The 17,427-nt window shown below is 42.6% G+C and overlaps 1 protein-coding gene across 13 annotated transcripts in view; it reads right to left on the bottom strand.

The window, feature by feature from the left end:
• The window catches only part of SYNE2 (spectrin repeat containing nuclear envelope protein 2), a 328,121-nt gene that overhangs the window by 74,151 nt on the left and 236,543 nt on the right, over positions 1-17,427 (bottom strand). For all 13 annotated transcript variants that reach the window (XM_059182293.1, XM_059182290.1, XM_059182281.1 and 10 more), the window contains 11 exons: positions 16,489-16,641; positions 16,157-16,366; positions 14,914-15,015; positions 13,897-14,016; positions 13,554-13,754; positions 12,070-12,243; positions 10,639-10,770; positions 4,905-5,101; positions 3,321-3,453; positions 1,743-1,925; positions 1,178-1,324 (listed from right to left, as the gene is read on the bottom strand). In XM_059182293.1, coding sequence (XP_059038276.1) covers positions 1,178-1,324; positions 1,743-1,925; positions 3,321-3,453; positions 4,905-5,101; positions 10,639-10,770; positions 12,070-12,243; positions 13,554-13,754; positions 13,897-14,016; positions 14,914-15,015; positions 16,157-16,366; positions 16,489-16,641 — 1,752 coding nt within the window. The remainder of the gene's footprint in view (positions 1-1,177; positions 1,325-1,742; positions 1,926-3,320; positions 3,454-4,904; positions 5,102-10,638; positions 10,771-12,069; positions 12,244-13,553; positions 13,755-13,896; positions 14,017-14,913; positions 15,016-16,156; positions 16,367-16,488; positions 16,642-17,427) is intronic.

The raw sequence follows: 17,427 nt of genomic DNA, 5'->3' as shown, positions 1-17,427 counted from the left end.
CCCAATCTCCCATTTGTTCCCCTAGGGGCACCCTTCTGGAGTTCTGTCCAACCCTTCCCCGAATCCCACTGAATGTCCACTTTGAGCGGAGAGTGTCTTGGAGAATTCCATGTGCCGAGGAGGCAGCAGGGAGAAAGCCATGTGGTATGTGCAACTTTGTTAGAGCCTATACTACAGAAGTGCGGACCCTCTAAAAATGCTACCACTCATTGAAGTGAGGATGTGTTAGCACAGAAAAATAAAACCCTTGCTAACATCACGCTTCATGACTAAGGAATTCATCCTCCATCTACCAGAGGCTCAATCCACCTGTGAGGGCTCTGAGGGCTCTGAAGGCAATGACCAGAGTCTTCATTCATCTCCTGTGTTCCTAGTGGCGGGCCTGCCTGGCACACAGTAAATGCTTGTGTGTGGCCTGTTCAATGTTAGTTCCATCTACATGAAACCAAACATCACGGAGAAGGCTGCCTTCATGTCTATTTATTGAAGGAAATCAACTTTTCCTTATGTATTCTCTTACGCAAAGAACAATTACTTAATATTCACTGGATGCCAGGTATCGGGCTAAGCGAGCTATTTCAGGGAGGTGAAGCATGGCCCCTGCTCTCCAGAAGCTAAGGCAAGGTGGAGAGACAGACAAGTCACCCAATAATTACAGCACCGTGGAGACACCTAATCCCTGAAAGTCCAGTCATCTGGCAGGGAAGTCAGGAGCAGATTTCCAAGTAAGGTGACACCTGAGCAGACTCCAGAAAGGTGACGGAGAGCATTTCTATGGCTAGACGTGGGGCACGAAAATTCCAGCCCGAAGGACTAGTGCACACAGAAGCACGAGTGGGAAGAACGCCAGACACGGCAGGTTCTTTCGCTTCTGGCAGTGTCTAGGGTCTTAGCGGGGAATGAAGAAAGAGGAGGCTGGAGAGGTCGAGAGGGGCCAGAGCTAGTTACAAGCCTGCATTCTGCCCTGTGGTGACGGGAGCCACCACAGGAAACCAGGCGGCAGAAGAGCAAGTAGGCTAACATCTGCCTCGAATCACCCACCAACCACCCCATTCCTCACTGCTACAGTGAGTTTTTTGAAATCCCATCCTAAGTGTCTCTTTGTTCTGTCTTTCCCTTCCGACTGACTTGCCTTCTTATTTAATGAAAAGGCTTCTGGCTCTTTTTGTTTAATTACCTTGTACTTCTGAAGCAGATTTTTCACTTGAGGTGCGGAACTCAGCGAGCGCTCTGAGTCTTCACCCACGATGTGACGCTCTACATTGTTCATCCAGCTGATCATTTCTGTGATTGCTTCGCGAGATGGCAATTTCTCCATCTGAAGCTGCAAGGACAAAGCGATTTCCATTTAATTACCCGCCGTTGACAAAAATGAATCAGGGCATCCACTGAAGAGGCTATCTGGTTTGATAAAAGGTCCCGCTCCACAATTAGGCAGGTGACTCACAAAAACAAACCCAGCATTCAGGCTCAGAAAAAGCGACCCCAAAACAATGATGATGACCTTCACATGAAGGAACACAGCGATGCAGATAAACTGGGAAATAAAGTAATTAAGCCTGATTTCTCTGTTAAGAAAGATCCCACTGGGGGATAGGCCAGTAATTAAGACCTATATTCAGTGGAGCCAGTGGAAAAATAGGTGGTGTCAATGAAAATTATTGAGTCAGAGCAATAATTTTAAAGGAGTTGGGAGCTAACAAGTGAACGCTAATTCGAACGCTGCGTCTTTGAACACCTACCTGATGAAGTTTCTCTTGAATATCTGGAAGTTGTGTTACGAGCGTGGTCCACTTCTGTTCCAGCTGTGCTAAAGCAGCTCTCAGTGTGGCCGTATCGGCTTCTTTTAGGTGGAGAAGTTGGCTCCCTGTACTTACAACCACAGCCTTCAAGGACGACTTGTTGTCGAGTTCCTTTGAGAACTCCTGGAGGAAATGTTTCCAACATCGAGAAATGTTTCGAATTTGAAAACAGCAAAGAATAACAAAGAGTCAGAATACCCAGTTTGAGTCCAAAGCAAAATCACTGAACTCAATTCACATCACAGACGTTTGCATGTTTATCTATACGTGTGTGTGTGTGTGTGTGTGTGTGTGTACGCAAAAGCATGTGTGCACATATGCCCTCATAAGCACACACACATACGCACACACACACATTTTTCCTACTAAGTGTCAGGCACTGTTCCAGACATTAGACAGATGGATGACAGGGAACAAAAGAGATCAAATTCCTGCTCCTTGAGTGACTTAATATTAAAAAAAAAACAACAAAAAAACACTTCAACTTTAAAAGGAACGGCACACAAAGTTCACATGAGATGAACTAAATGCAAGTAGTTTTTAACGAAAATATCTGAAATCTTTGTCTTCACAGGTGTTTTCAAGTATATTTTAAAATATTTACATTTTAATACCAAGGTGAGAGATCACTGCCACAAAATATGAAATTGGAGAAGAGAGAAAAGAATATGGGAAGGAAAAACTTGTATTACAAAAGTAATGCTTTCTTTAAAAAAAATCTCAAAATCACAGAACATTTTAGTAGAAGTATCAGTTCTGTGTATGACAATTTAAAACCATGTATTTATTAATTTTAACATTTATGAGTTAATAATTCTGTTAAGTTTTTTTGGGGGGCGGATGCAGGGAGTTACTTCCTGCCTGTATACAGCATGCCCCATGCCAGAGGAAGTTTTAAATTCATACGTATTTTGTAGGGTCAATTAAAAATCTTTATCGGGGCGCCTGGGGGCTCAGTTGGTTAAGCGACTGCCTTTGGCTCAGGTCATGATCCTGGAGTCCTGGGATGGAGTCCCGCTTCGGGCTCCCTTCTTGGCAGGGAGTCTGCTTCTCCCTTTGACCCTCCCCCTTTTCATGCTCTCTCTCTCTTAATCTCTAATAAATAAATAAAATCTTTTAAAAAAAATCTACTTTATCATTTTAAATACATAAATGACCAACGTAAACAAATAGCTCTAAGTACGAAGAATGCTATTAGCCCAAGTCTTATCCTTTATCCACAAATGATTATGGAGACCATCACTATCAACCCTGGCCATTTCCCCTTGATAGCTCTTTCTGACAATAATTATCTGAGCAGGGGCGCCTGGGTAGCTCAGTGTGCTAAAGCCCCTGCCTTCGGCTCAGGTCATGATCCCAGGGTCCTAGATCGAGCCCTGCATCAGGCTCTCTGCTCAGCTGGGAGCCTGCATCCCCCTCTCTCTCTGCCTGCCTCTCTGCGTATTTGTGATCTCTGTCAAATAAATAAATAAAATCTAAAAAAAAAAAATTATCTGAGCATATTTGATTACAACTTACAAAAAACTTGTTTATGTTGCTTCTAATTGTATCCAAGTCCTGAGACACATTGAGGGATTGTTCTTTCCAGTAATTCAGAGTTTGCTGAGAAGATTCCAACCACTTGGTTAACTGATCCGAATCTCTGTTATAACTAACAGGAGCAAAGTGAGAGAGAAAGAAAATTAGAAATGTTCTCTTATGGTGGATATGCATCATTGTCCTATTTTCTTCCTCATTTTACTGTATGTTTTCCTGTGCCAATCAGCTCTATTCTTCAGAAAATCATGTTTTTAAGGATTACACCTTGTTATACCCCATCCCCCAAATCTAATGCTCCTGGCACCTTCTATGACTGATGACTAATCTATAACAAAATGGGCATTTTTAGAGTCTAAGACATTTTCTTATTACAGCTATGCAAAAATAAACCCATGGGTAAGGACAGCAATTACTTTTATTCATTAAATGTTCTCGACAGATTTGTTTATAGTAAAACTATAATCAGCATTTGTGTAAGTTATATAATAAAGTGTTCTTGGCTCCATACCAACTTATTTATTGGAGGTGAAGGAAAATATCCAAGCAAAATGCTTCTCCTCTTGTTAAGTTTTAAACTTTAAACGCTTTAAACTTTTTTTTTTAAATTAACATATAATGTATTTGTTTCAGGGGTACAGGTCTGTGATTCATCAGTCTTTCACAATTCACAACACTCCCCAAAGCACACACCCTCCCCGGTGCCCATCCCCCACCACCCCATCTCTTCCACCCCTCCCCCTCCAGCAACTCTCAGTTTGTTCCCTGAGATTAAGAGTCTCTAATGGACTGTCTCCCTCTCTGGTTTCATCTTGTTTCCTTTATCCCTCCCTAACCCTATGATCCTCTGTCTTCTTTCTCAAATTCCTCATACCAGGGAGATCATATGATAATTGTCTTTCTCTGAGGGACTCATTTTGCTCAGCACAATAGCCTCTAGTTCTATCCACATCCTTGAAAATGGCAAAATTTCATTTTTGATGGCTGCATGATACTCGTGTGTGTGTGTGTGTGTGTGCGCACGCACGCGTGTGTAAAATATACACCACATCTTCTTTATCCATTCATCTGTTGTCGGACATCTAGTAAGCTTTAAACTAACTAGGTTAAGATAGTTCCCTGTGAGTCAGAGATGAGGAGATTCAAATGTTTTACGTTCTTTACCCTCCTCAAGGAGTTCAAGGTTAGGTCCACCAAACAAAACTCTCCGAAGAATTCTGAAGACTTTTTGAAACTTTTCTATTAGCTGAAGTTAGTATTTTTTAATTTAAGAACTTTGGGAGGCGAATAGGGAAGAGGGACATGGTATAAAGGCAACGTGTATAACTTTAGAACATAATTCCTAGTTTTCACAGAGCTGATTACATATTATCCTGAGTCTAGCAAATCAACCTCAAAGACCCCAGATCGCACTGAGCCCAGAAGAGGGATCCAAGAGCTTTAGATTGTTGACAAATAACCTTGAAACAGGGAGACCGCATGTAAAATCTGGGTGACCACAGGATCCCTCTGAGGTCTTTCTCCACGTGGAAATCTGAGTGTTAATCCATCCCTAAGAAAACACACCTGAGCAGATGCTTGAGAAGTGTTTGTAGTCTGTGTAGTTCATGGTCAATTTTTTTGTTTAGGGCCAACCACTGCTCTTCTAGCTTTGCAATCTGGCCCTCTAGTTCAGGACAACTCACGGAGGCCACTAGCTGTTTGCCTTCATTCAGAGTCTGGTAAAGTCGGGCATGCTTTTCATCGATGTTTCTTTTAATTTGCTTAAAAAAAAAAAGGTAAAGTCACAGAATGAATTATTGAAAAATGAAGCCAGTCAACCTATTCACAAATACCTCATTAAAAACCTCCAGTAGGGGCGCCTGGGTGGCTCAGTGGGTTAAGCCTCTGCCTTCAGCTCAAGTCCTGATCTCAGGGTCCTGGGATCAAGTACCGCATCGGGCTCTCTGCTTGGCAGGGAGCCTGCTTCCTCCTCTCTCTCTCTCTCTGCCTACTTGTGATCCCTCTGTGTCAAATAAATAAATAAAATCTTAAAAAAACAAACAAAAACCTCCAGTAGAGGCTACTGAAGAAAGAGTAACAACACTCTCCCAACCCTTAAGGCTCTTGCCATGTGGCTGAAGAAACACAACTCATGTTTTACTGATCATCTTTCATGATGAGAGTGTCTGACTAACACACTTCTGTGGCACATTTCTTCTGTTCTAGAGACTTACACATACAAACAGAAAACAAAAATTTACAGCTTTAGACCGAAGAGTTAACTTGTCCACCTAAAAGCAAAAACCAAACTGGTAGTCTACCGGGCACGTTCAGCTTGCGGACAAGTTTTGTGTGACCTGAAGATGATCTCTGAAAATCAGGATATTTAATATAGTAATCAGGATTTCCTGTGACTCTGAGAAAACTGGGAGGTCAAGCAACTGGGATGTGGATTCTCACGTGGCACCGATGGGCTGGAGCTGGGTAGCCATGCCTCCTTCAGAAGCGCCCCCTCTCTTCCACACTCACCTGTGGCAGGTCCCCCCTTCTTCACCCCCAGCCAGCCTCCAAATTTCTGTGCCCCTGTCTGGCCCGGGTAAGCACTTTACATGGCAACTAGGTTTGAAGGGGATAAAAAAAAATTTCTTTATCATTGCTTAGGTCCAAAGACTAGGGAAAAATTCATTTCTAGAGTCTTCTAAATGGAAGGATTCAACAGGGAAAAAAGGAAGAGGACTTTAGAAAAATTAAAAACAGTACATCACTAATCCAACTTCATGAAAAGAAAATCTTTAGAATTGCAATACAATGACCCCCTGAAGAGAACTCTGTCTGAAAGCAATTATCTCGCACTGCTGGGTTCAGCTAATGACACTTACCTGACAGCTATTTAAATTTCGGCTTAAAAAAATTCTGATCAAAATGTTACTTTGGCTATTTTCCAATTAACTTAAGACTTTCAAAAATTACTAAAAAAATTCTACTTGTAATGCCCTTTCCACCACTCCTATCCATAACCCTCTCTTCCCACCTGATCCTGTAGGCATAAATAAAACTTCCAACATTAGTTAAAAAAAAAAAAAAAAGTCCTGGGCTCCTGGCTGGCTCGGTCAGAAAAGTGTGTGAATCCTGATCTCGGGGTCATGAGGTTAAGCCCCACATTGGGTGTAGAGATTGCTTAAAAAATAAATACAGCATCCTTTCCTGATTAAAACTCTTTGGAGTGTCAGGATAAAGGAACATTCCTCAAATTCATAAAAACCATCCATGAGAAGCCCATAGCAAATATCATTCTCGACAGAGAAAAGCTGAGAGCCTTTCCCCTATGATCAGGAACAGGACAAGGATGCCCACTCTTGCCACTCTTGTTTAACATAGTACTAGAAGTCCCAGCAACAGCAATCAGACAACAAAAAGAAATACAAGGTATTTAAATTGGCAAAGAAAAAGTCAAACTCTCTCTCTTTGTAGGTATGGTACTTTATGTGGAAAACCCAAAAAACTCAACCCCCAAATTACTAGAACTCATACAGCAATTCAGTAATGTGGCAGGATACAAAATCAATGCACAGAAATCAGTTGCTTTGCTACACACTAACAATGTAACTGTAGAAAGAGAAATTAGGGAGTCGATTCCATTTAAAAGCACCAAAAATCATAAGATACCATGGAATAAACCTAACCAAAGAGATAAAGGATTTATACTCAAGAAACTACAGAATATGTATGAAAGAAACTGAAGACACAAAAAGATGCAAAAACATTCCATGCTCATGGATCAGAAGAATAAACATGGTTAAAATGTCCATGCTGCCCAGAGCAACCTATACTTTCAATGCCACCCCTATCAAAATACCAATGGCATTTTTCAAAGTGCGTGAACAAATAATCCTAAAATTTGTATGGAACCAGAAAAGACCCTGAATCACCAAGGAAATGTTGAAAGAGAAAAACAAGCTGGGGGCACCATATTGCGTGAAATGGACCCTCAACTCTATGGTCAACTAATCTTTGACAAAGCAGGAAAAAATACCCAGTGGAAAAAAGTTTCTTCAATAAGTGGTGCTGGGAAAATTGGACAGCTATGTGTAGAAGAATGAAACTCGACCATTCTCTTACACCGTACACAAAGATAAACTCTAAATGGATGAAAGACCTGAATGTGAGACAGAAATTCATCAAAATCCTAGAGGAGAATATAGGCAGTAACTTCTTCGACATCGGCCACAGCAACTTCTTTTAAGATACGTCTCCAAAGGCAAGGGAAACAAAAACAAAAATGAACTTTTGGGACTTCATCAAGATTAAAACCTTCTGCACAGCAAAGGAAACAGTCAACAAAACAAAGAGGGAACCCACGGAGTGGGAGAAGGTATTTGCAAAAGACACTACAGATAAAGGGCTGGTATCCAAGATCTAGAAAGAACTTTACAGACTCAACACCACAAAACACAAATAATCAAGTCAAAAAGTGGGCAGAATACAGGAACAGATACTTCTCCAAAGACGACATATGAATGACTAACAGACACATGAAAAAAATGTTCCACATCATTAACCATCAGGGAAATTCAAATCAAAACCACACTGAGATACCACCTTACAACAGTTAGAATGGCAAAAAACTGACAAGGCAAGAAACAAATGTTGGAGAGGATGTGGAGAAAAGGGAACTCTCTTACACTGTTGGTGGGAATCTAAGTTGGTGCAGCCATTTTCTTAAACAATGTAGAGGTTCCTCAAAAAGTTAAAAATAGAGCTACCCTCTAACCCAGCAATTGCACTACTGGGTATTTACCCTAAAGATACAGATATAGTGAAAAGAAGGGCCATATGCACCCCGTGTTCTTAGCAGCAATGTCCACAATAGCCAAACTGGAAGGAGCTGAGATGCCCTTCAACAGACAAATGGATAAAGAAGACATGGTCCATACATACAATGGAGTATTACTCAGCCATCAGAAAGGATGAATACCCACCATTTGCACTGACATGGATGAAACTGGAGGGGATTATGCTAAATGAAAGAAGTTAAGCAGAGAGAGTCAATTGCCGTATGTTTTCACTTATTTGTGGAACATAAAAACAGCACAAAGGACAGGAGGAGAAGGAAGAAAAAATGAAGCGAGGGGACAAACCACGAGGCACCAAGGACTCCTGGAAACAAACTGGGGATTTCAGAGGGAGGGGGGGTGGTGAAGGAAGGGGTGAGCCTGCTGGTGGGTATTAAGGAGAGCATGGACTGCATGGAGCACTGGGTATTATACGCGAACAGTGAATCATGGGACCCTACACCAAAAACTAATGATGTACTGTAGGGTGACTAACACAACATCAAAAAATATTAAAAATTTTTTTAAAATCTTAAAAACAACAAAAGAATTCTAATTTTCTAAGCCTTTAGTGCAAGACCTTCATCTTTAGTGTATCTCTGAGAAGTTTTTGTTTGTCTGTTTTAAGAAGATTTTATTTATTCCCTTGAGAGAACGAGCAAGCACAAGCAGGGGGAGCAGCAGGCAGAAGGAGAGGGAGAAGCAGGCTCCCCTGTAACAGGGAGCCCGACATGGGGATCCATCCCAGGACTCTGGGATCATAACCTGAGCAGAAGGCAGATGCTTAACTGACTGAGCCACCCAGGCACCCCTAGTGTAGCCCTGAGAAGTTTTAGTTATGCCATTTTATACACCGGACAGACTGTGATGGCTACTCAGCCCATAAGGTGCAGAGACAGCATTTAACAAGGATCATTCAACTCCAGGGGCCACAAAGGCACCACGGTTCATGGCCTACTGATAGATACAAATCTCTCCATGACGCAGAGGACCGAGAATGACCTAAGGAAATCTGTAAGTGAGATGGGCTTGACAAGACATCGGCCTTTTAGGCCTGGCAAATTTATTTAAAAGTCTTAGAACGATTTCACTTAAAAAAATATCTAAATTTAACAGAATCACAGGTTGCAATTTATTTATTTTAAAGATTTTAATTTATTTGACAGAGAGAGATCACAAGTAGGTGGAGAAGCAGGAGGAGGTGGAAAAGCAGGGGGAGGTGGAGAAGCAGGGGGAGGTGGAAAAGCAGGGGGAGGGGGGAAGCAGGGGGAGGGGGGAAGCAGGGGGAGGGGGGAAGCAGGCCCCCTGCTGAGCAGAGAGCCAGATATGGGACTCGATCCCAGGACCCTGGGATCATGACCTGAGCTGACCTAACCCACTGAGCCACGCAGGCGCCCCTCACAGGTTGCAATTGAAGGGACACGATCACTTCTGGGGAAATCATTAGTCTTCTACGAGGAGGTTTAAAATGCTGTTTTCCCCTGCATTCTCTCAGCTATTCAGTGGGTACGTCGAATCCTGAGGCTAACAAAGAATTAAGCAGCAGCTTCCTGCCCCCAGAGGATTCAGATTTATCTCTGTTATGCTCAATATAGTGACATGGCAAAGAGATCAATTGTCCCTTTCCAGGCACCTAGCCAGCACAACTACAGCGTCACTGCCTCTGGAAAATGTTCCTTCTAGGAGTTGAAATGCTTCTGAGGAAGGGCAGGGTCCTGCCAAGTACTTTATGCATTTTCTATCCCAGAGTCTACTCAGGCAACACACCTGCTTTTGAAGTTCTGAAGTGGACGTCTGAGTGCCACCTCCAGTCGCACAGCTCAGATGCTGACGACATATATTCCACAGTTAGAACTAAGTGATTTAGGTTTTCTGTCGAGAAGACTTAAAACTCATTTTTACCTTGGTCGTGATCTCAGTGCCACTCGAAAGCAGTTTTAAGGTGCTCTCTTTTCTATGGCATCTAGATTGGAGGCACAAAGACTTTGAAGATAATACTACTTAATGTTGCACAAGAAAAATTTTGTATGAAGTCCTTTTAGAATGCTGGTGGCAGGGAACAGATTATTGCCTCTTTCACGGGCTATGTCCCAACAGGGCTTTGCTGAAGAAAACCCAATATAGGTTTAGAGGCCCCTGCTCTAGAAAGCTCTTTCTGTACTTTAACTTGTTTCCATACCCACTGACACCCACCTCCTGAGACAGGGAGAACCAGCCCGATTACCTACATTCCACAGATAAAGAAAGAGAGACTTGGGAGACAAAAGGGTGACACAGGGACAGACGAGAGCCAGGACTCAAACCCAGGACCTCCACCCTAAAGCAGACCTGAGGCTACACGGAGCAGCCCGAAGCCCAATCCACAGTTTCCCGGTGGAGGTCTAACGGTGAGCGGTGTGATGCACTTCCATTCAAACCACTCACCTCCAAAGGTGAGTGATTTGGTCAAAGCAAAAGAAAACACCAAGTGATGGGAGCAAAATTACCTGGTAAAATGAAATCCTTTCTGCTAATCTTTCCTCTGTCTCTTCCACCAAACTCACAGAGGGCAACGTAGATACCAGGATTTCCAGATCCTTTTCAAGAGATGTATAGTTTTCATCAAATTCTTCCCATTTCTAGAGAATCAAGAATGTAACGTCAGTGGGAGTCCTTTTCTAGAATAGTTCTAGACAATGGCCAAATTAACCTTAAGAATAAAAATGAACTAGGAGACCATACAAAATTAAAACACAGATTCCAGGGGTTTCTGAGAGATATAAGCCACCCTTACAAGAGCTCAAGGTCTAATGCAAAACCATTCCATTGTCTTTGTGGAGACGGTTTCAAAAAATCCAGTTGGCACATTTTATGCTTGTCTCATCAAACCAAGTAGGGACTAGTATAATTAAGTTAAAGGGATACTCTAGGCATACACACCTCTGGAAGACTTCAGAGCTGGAAGAGAGCCTTTCGTTTACTTGGAAAGGAAGGGGCTGACTTCTTAACAGAGGCTCCTCTAAGCTTACATCCCTCCTCCCTGCTCCAACCCCCAGCCCACTGACCATTACCCAACTGTGCTGCTAAGAGCATAATTCCACTGTCGGGGGAATGTGGGCTTACATTTCATCAGGGGAGGACTCTCTTCTTAGCCCAAGTCTTGCCTTATCCTAGTTCTCTTTGTGTCTACAGAGGCCCACCATCAGGATCTCAGCACACTAGACAACTGACTTATAGACACTAAGTATTACCTGTTGGAAAAATAACCCCCTTATTAATTCTCCTATTTACTGAAGTAGTGGGTCACTCTGCTATGCGGGGCACTCTTTGGGCTCAGAGGGTCTCTTTTTTTAATACCATGAGATACTGCTATAAATATCAATTTGACAAACTAGTCAGAAAATTCATTTCATTAGCATAAAATAACATGATCACATAATAAAGCTGGATAGTCCCTTGCTTTTTGGTTGTTTCCTTAAAGGGCTACCATCCACTGTGTTTAAGAAGTTAAAGGAGAAAACCTTAAAACTGAGAGAGAACTTCATGCAAACAATTTTCTTCTGTGAACTGGGATAAGACTATCAGGGGTGCACTTCAGCCTGTCCTCTTCGGGAAGAGCTGTTTTGGAACCACTGACTAAGCTTCATGTGGAAGATTTCATTCAGGATCTTACAGTGCTCTCAATTTTATTTGCACACAGACCTAGAAGGTGGGAAGATGCTGGGTCATTCCCTAATGTATGTATGAGAAATATTTCACTCAGGGAGTAGCAGTCAGAGCTGGAACAGGCATCCACACTCCTCATTGTTAGTTCCCATTTAACGCCAGCTTCATGATAAATAGAGGTTTCTGGACACTGGGAGGCGGTAGTTAAATATCCGGGCTTATGTACAAATATCCAGGCTTATGTACAAGGTTTATATAACCCAAATAAACACCTGTAGCAAATTCTGCAGCTTTATTCCACACTGGTGTGACTTTTCCTCCAGTAATTTAACTTCTTTTATTTGTTCTGCCCCAAACATCTCTTTCTTTTGCAATAAAGAAGGAAGCATTTTATTGGCGTATGTTCGGATCAACAGCATGTCAGCAACAAGCTTCCGGAAAAAAAGCTGTAAAATGAACAAGGTTTTCAGATTTATTTATTTCTGCACTGTGAGAACTTACAGACCAAATTACTTCCACCTTCTATACAGTTATATTTGCTTTTTAATCCCAAATCCCATGACAGCCATGTAGAGTGAAACATTTAAGGCAAGAAAAAAGAAAATTGTGTACCCTTTAGTCTTTAGTGGCATTTTAACAAATCATGAAGAAAAATCATCGTAGGTAACATTTTCCACAAAACGGTCCATGTAAAAGGGCAAACATTATTAGTCAATTTCAATTTTTCCAGTGAGAGCATCCTAAATCTGTTACTGAGTTTTAAGAAACTTTACAGAAAGGTAGGTATGTGGCTGATGTATTTCAAGACAATAAAATGGAGGGATAGATGCGTGAGCCTGAGAAGCCCACACACGGAACAGCCAGAGGTTCCTCCACTATGGCTTGATTTTCTATTTAATGAAATGGACAAATAAAGGGAATTTGTTGACAAGGTCTCTTGGGATCCTGGGATGTAAAAACTCCCAGGTTAATACTTTAAGAACCTTTACAGAGGAAGGCTTTGCTTCACATGGTTGTCCTCCACTTATAGTCAGCCGCCCCTTCTAAGTGGAGGAACTTACGTGAATACCTTCTATTTCTTTGAAGAAGATACAGTGAAGGTTTAGAACAGCATCCAGCATAGGTCCCAACACACTGTGAATATTCACAGTATTCTCCTTTCTCCCTCCATTCTTTATAGAATATTTACCTCTGAAGTTCTTAGACTAAGGTCTACTTGTCACAAGCCTAGACTTCTTTAGGCAGGAACTGTCTTACATTTATTACATCACCACTTACGTTATTACAGGGGTTTAGTTTGTGATCATGAGGTTTCTGTTTAATAAATGAGTGGAAAACTGAAAGAGTTATTGTAGCTTTACCCTAGGTATACATTTCTGTACGGAGGTACAGAGGTATTTCTTGTGGTCTCAGTTCTCAGGAAAGCCTTTCCTAATTTCCTGAATTCAATTTCTCCTCTTAAATGCTCTGAAGGCACATATCTCAATTTTAAATCTATCTGAAGGACTCCTTCATAAATATGCCTTCTCTTTCAACCAAAAGTTCCAGGAATGTAAGGAAATGTGTCTGTTTCCATTCAATCATGTTCTAAGAGGTTAGCAGGGTTCCTCGTGTACTGGGAGCCCTCTAATAGATGTCTGTCAAAACGACGAGTGAATGAACCAATGATCAATGGATATTTCACCGAGGAAGAAAATGGATGCTAAGTCAGAACGACTTAAAAGTCTATGAAAAGGTAATCTGACCCGTGTCTTACCTTGTGATTCTGTATTTGAGCCTGTAAGGCAGCTTTACTCTTGGTTTGCTGTAAGTGGTTGTGCGCAAGCTTTTCCTTCCCAATGTCCACGAGTTCTGCCATGCCTCGTAACAAGGCATCTTGCTGGCTCTCTGTGATGAAAGGGCTGCTCAGTTCCGTGTACCTGGCTCTCAGGATTCCCCACATACTGTCAAGTAAATCCTGAAAAGAAAAAGCGTCTTTATCCAGTCATGAAAATAATCCAAATGAGAGAATGAATCTAAACTCCCTTCATGGAAGAAGCAAGTCTTCCTCCTTATAATCACAGGAATTCCCTGACTGAATGTTTTCCACTCAGACACACCTCTAGTTTGTAGACCTCTTGCAATAAAACACAAGGTAAACGAAGCCTCTCCCCTTCGTCTCTTAGCTTTGCCACTCGGTTCTCGGAGTTCCGCAGCTCCACTGTGCATGCGTCTGCCTTCTAAAGTGAGAGACGACGCAGAAAGGTAAAATCCTTTAATGAGTCAGAGAGGTACATATATTCATTTTAAAAGAATTAAACAGCACAGACAAAAAAAAAAAAAAAAAAAAAAAATCAGGGAAACATGAAAGTCCCGCTTCTCTTCCCTCACCTCCTGCTTCTGCCGAAGAGCCCCAGCTGACGATCTGATCTCAGCCCGTCTGACGCTCACCCCAGCAGAGGCATCCGTGCCCACCCTCACACTCGCTGATGCACCTCCAGCGTCCTCACCCAGCAGCTTCTCAGCCGCTCTTCTCATCAGCACCAACACCTGACTCCTCTTAGCCTTTGACGCACAGTAGGCCACTGGAAGGCCCCCCACTGCTTTCGTAACCATCAGCTCTTAATGGCTTTGGGGCTGTGTAAGGGTTTCTGATTCAGGCAGTGCTACCTGGCCCATCCTTGAGTATTTATATACATATTTATTTCTTTGCACTTGTCTTCCTTAGGATAAGGCCAGTCCAATGCCTAGAGCGGTGTCTGAACATAGTAGGTGCTCAATGAATACTTGCTAAGTGAATGAAGGAAGTGAAACTGCTGTGGGTGCATAACCCAGTGACCCTGAGAAGCCGGACGGGGACGGATCACCGCCCCTCCCGAGAGGAGGAGGGGTCTCCTTTCCCAACACCCTCACCGACATGGCACAAACTTACACTTCTGCCCAGTTGGGAGGGGACAATGGTCTTGTGTTGGTTTAATTTACTCTTTTAACTTACTGGTTCCACATAAATCGTTTTCATTTTTATCTATTTACTTAAGCCTTGCCAATGCTCACAAAGGAAGTGATTTAGAAGACAGCTTCCGCACAAAACTCTTCATTCCCGGGGTAGATCGGTTTAACTATTTTGACTTGATTACCTGAAGCTGTTCATCAATACTCTGGCCACTAATTTCATTCAAAGACTGCTGTAAAGATGTTTTATATTTACTAAGTTGATCGTACAGTCGCTTTATTTCATTCTGCATAGGAAGATAAATTCAGGAAAACAGTTAAGAGTCTCATTTTGGCTTTCAGTACCTTTTCTTAAAATTTACTTGTCCTTTAATATTTGTGCTACCAGGAGTTTCAAACATGGACCAAAATAAAGGACTCCCCGTGTCACCATCACCTTTAACAATCACTGACTTGTAGCCGGTGGTCTCTGCTCTGTCTCCTCCCCCTGAGCTTTCCTGACTGTACCTGATTTCCCTCCCCTCAGATTTTTTGAAACAAATCCCAGACATTTTATTTCATCAGTGTAAGTGTCTCTTTAAAAGAGTCTTCCCTCTAAAAATACTACAGATCAACAATAATTCCTTAGTACTATTAACTGTCAGAACAGGTTCACATTTCTCTAATTGCCTGTGATTTTTCTTTTTGGTTTGTTTGAATTGGAATCTAAATGAGGTCCAATAGGTTGAAATGGGCTAACAGCAGCAGGCATCTCCAAGCACCTCTTTTTTGTTCCTGGGATTTGGGGTGGGATCGTGGAAAAACTAGGTCTTTTTTCCTACACAGCTTCCCACCGTCTGGATGGGGCTGACCGCCCTCCCACTGTGCTGCTCCAAACACTCTTCTTTCCTTGGGTCTCTTTTACTTGGATTCGAGAGGCCTCATCAGACTGAGGTTTGATTTTATGGGCGAGACCCCTTCGTAAATGGTGTTGTGTTTCACTTCTTTTCCTCTAGTTAGGAAGCCACTAAAATCGTCTCTAGTTAGGAAGCTAGTAAAATCGTCTGTTGCCTCAAGTCTCCCCTTCAAGCCACAAAAGACAAGAGCCAGATGAATCTACCTGAAACACACACAGACTGTCCTTCCTTTGCTCAAAAACTTTAATGGCTCCCTGGTACCTAGAATCCTCCTGTATGACGCTCATTAACAGCTAAGTGTAACACAGGAAAGAAGCTGTGTTAGGTCGACCTAACAAATTCATACCGCAACTCTGGGAAGGACCTCGCTTTCAAATAAACGGTCTCCAACCACGTGCAGCAGGAACTAACCTAGAAACCCTCCCAGAGAGACCGTCAACAATCCCTATTCACAAATGCCACCAAGAATGATGGAATTCACGGAAATTAACCTAAAACAGTGCCAAAGAAAGCCAAGTGCCTAGCTCCGTACCTGGTAACTGCGGTTATAGTCCAGGCCAGCTTTCAGGGACTTGCTTTTAGCAGTGGCTGTGGCCTGGGTGTGCTCCAGGTAGACTTGGAGGTTGTTGAAACATTCAAGAAACAAACTGGTGTTGCTCCCGGGCCAGGCCATGGCTTTCACAAGGTCATTCTTTTTGTCACCCATAGCTAAGTAAAGTTTTTTCAACTCAAGAGCCAGCGTCTGCGAAGAGAGGAAGGAAGACACAGGGAATGGACTCTAATCTTAAAAGGCTTCTTCTTGGGCTTAAATGGTGGGCTGCCTGCAGCAATGGGCCGGCACTGGGCTTGCTGGAAATTCCCTACCTCATAGTGCACCTGCTGTGCACAGACATCCCCTCTGAAGAGCCCAGGTGTCTGCAGTGTCTCCTCCACACTGCCAAGGCACTGACTGAGGGTCAGAAAGAGCTCAAATAACTTTTTATCCAAATTTATGTATGTTTCTTCTGTCAGGTTTTCCTGAATCAGGAGGAAAAAAGAAAAAGTAAAATCATTAGGATTTTACTTTCCTATGCCTAAATTTTCCCTGATTTCTGTTGAAGATTACAAGTTACACTTTTTTTTTAAGATTTTTTTTTTTTTTAATTGGACAGAGATCACAAGTAGGCAGAGAGGCAGGCAGAGAGAGAGAGAGAGGAAGGGAAGCAGGCTCCCCACTGAGCAGAGAGCCCGACGCAGGGCTCGATCTCAGGACCCTGGGATCATGACCTGAGCCGAAGGCAGAGGCTTTAAAGCACTGAGCCACCCAGGTGCCCCACAAGTTACACTGTTTTAAATGTGGTTGTTTTGAAAACTTCCTGAAGTAGGTAGAAGAACAAATAACTAAAATGAAGATGAAGAAGTACGACTCCAAGGGGGGGACCTAGGGTGGTGCCATGGTGCTCTGGTGAGTTCGGGAGCCACAGATCTCCTTATGTTTTAGTATAAGCTGCTGCAGCCACCTCTTTCTCTTAACCCATTATCACCTTGAATTCTTGACCAGTTACAAGTAATTTAGACGCAAGCCAAAGCTCGAATGAGCCCCATGTGGGCTCTGGTTCCTACCATCTTCTCTGGTGGAAACCGCACACGACCCAGCATACCATTTCAACATTAAATCTAGTCAAGGTTGTAAATCTTGTCAATACTCCCCTTCTTCCTCCCCCTTCCAATCACAGAGCACTGCTGCAGACAATACTAATCAACAATCATCCTGGTTGGGGGCACCTGGGGGGCACAGTTGGTTAAGCATCCACTTGATTTGGC

Source organism: Mustela lutreola, chromosome 7 (genome assembly GCF_030435805.1).
Source record: "Mustela lutreola isolate mMusLut2 chromosome 7, mMusLut2.pri, whole genome shotgun sequence".
Classification (NCBI taxonomy): domain Eukaryota; kingdom Metazoa; phylum Chordata; class Mammalia; order Carnivora; family Mustelidae; genus Mustela; species Mustela lutreola.
The sequence above is the reverse complement of the archived record's forward strand: the minus strand, read 5'-3'. Positions and strand labels throughout refer to the sequence as shown.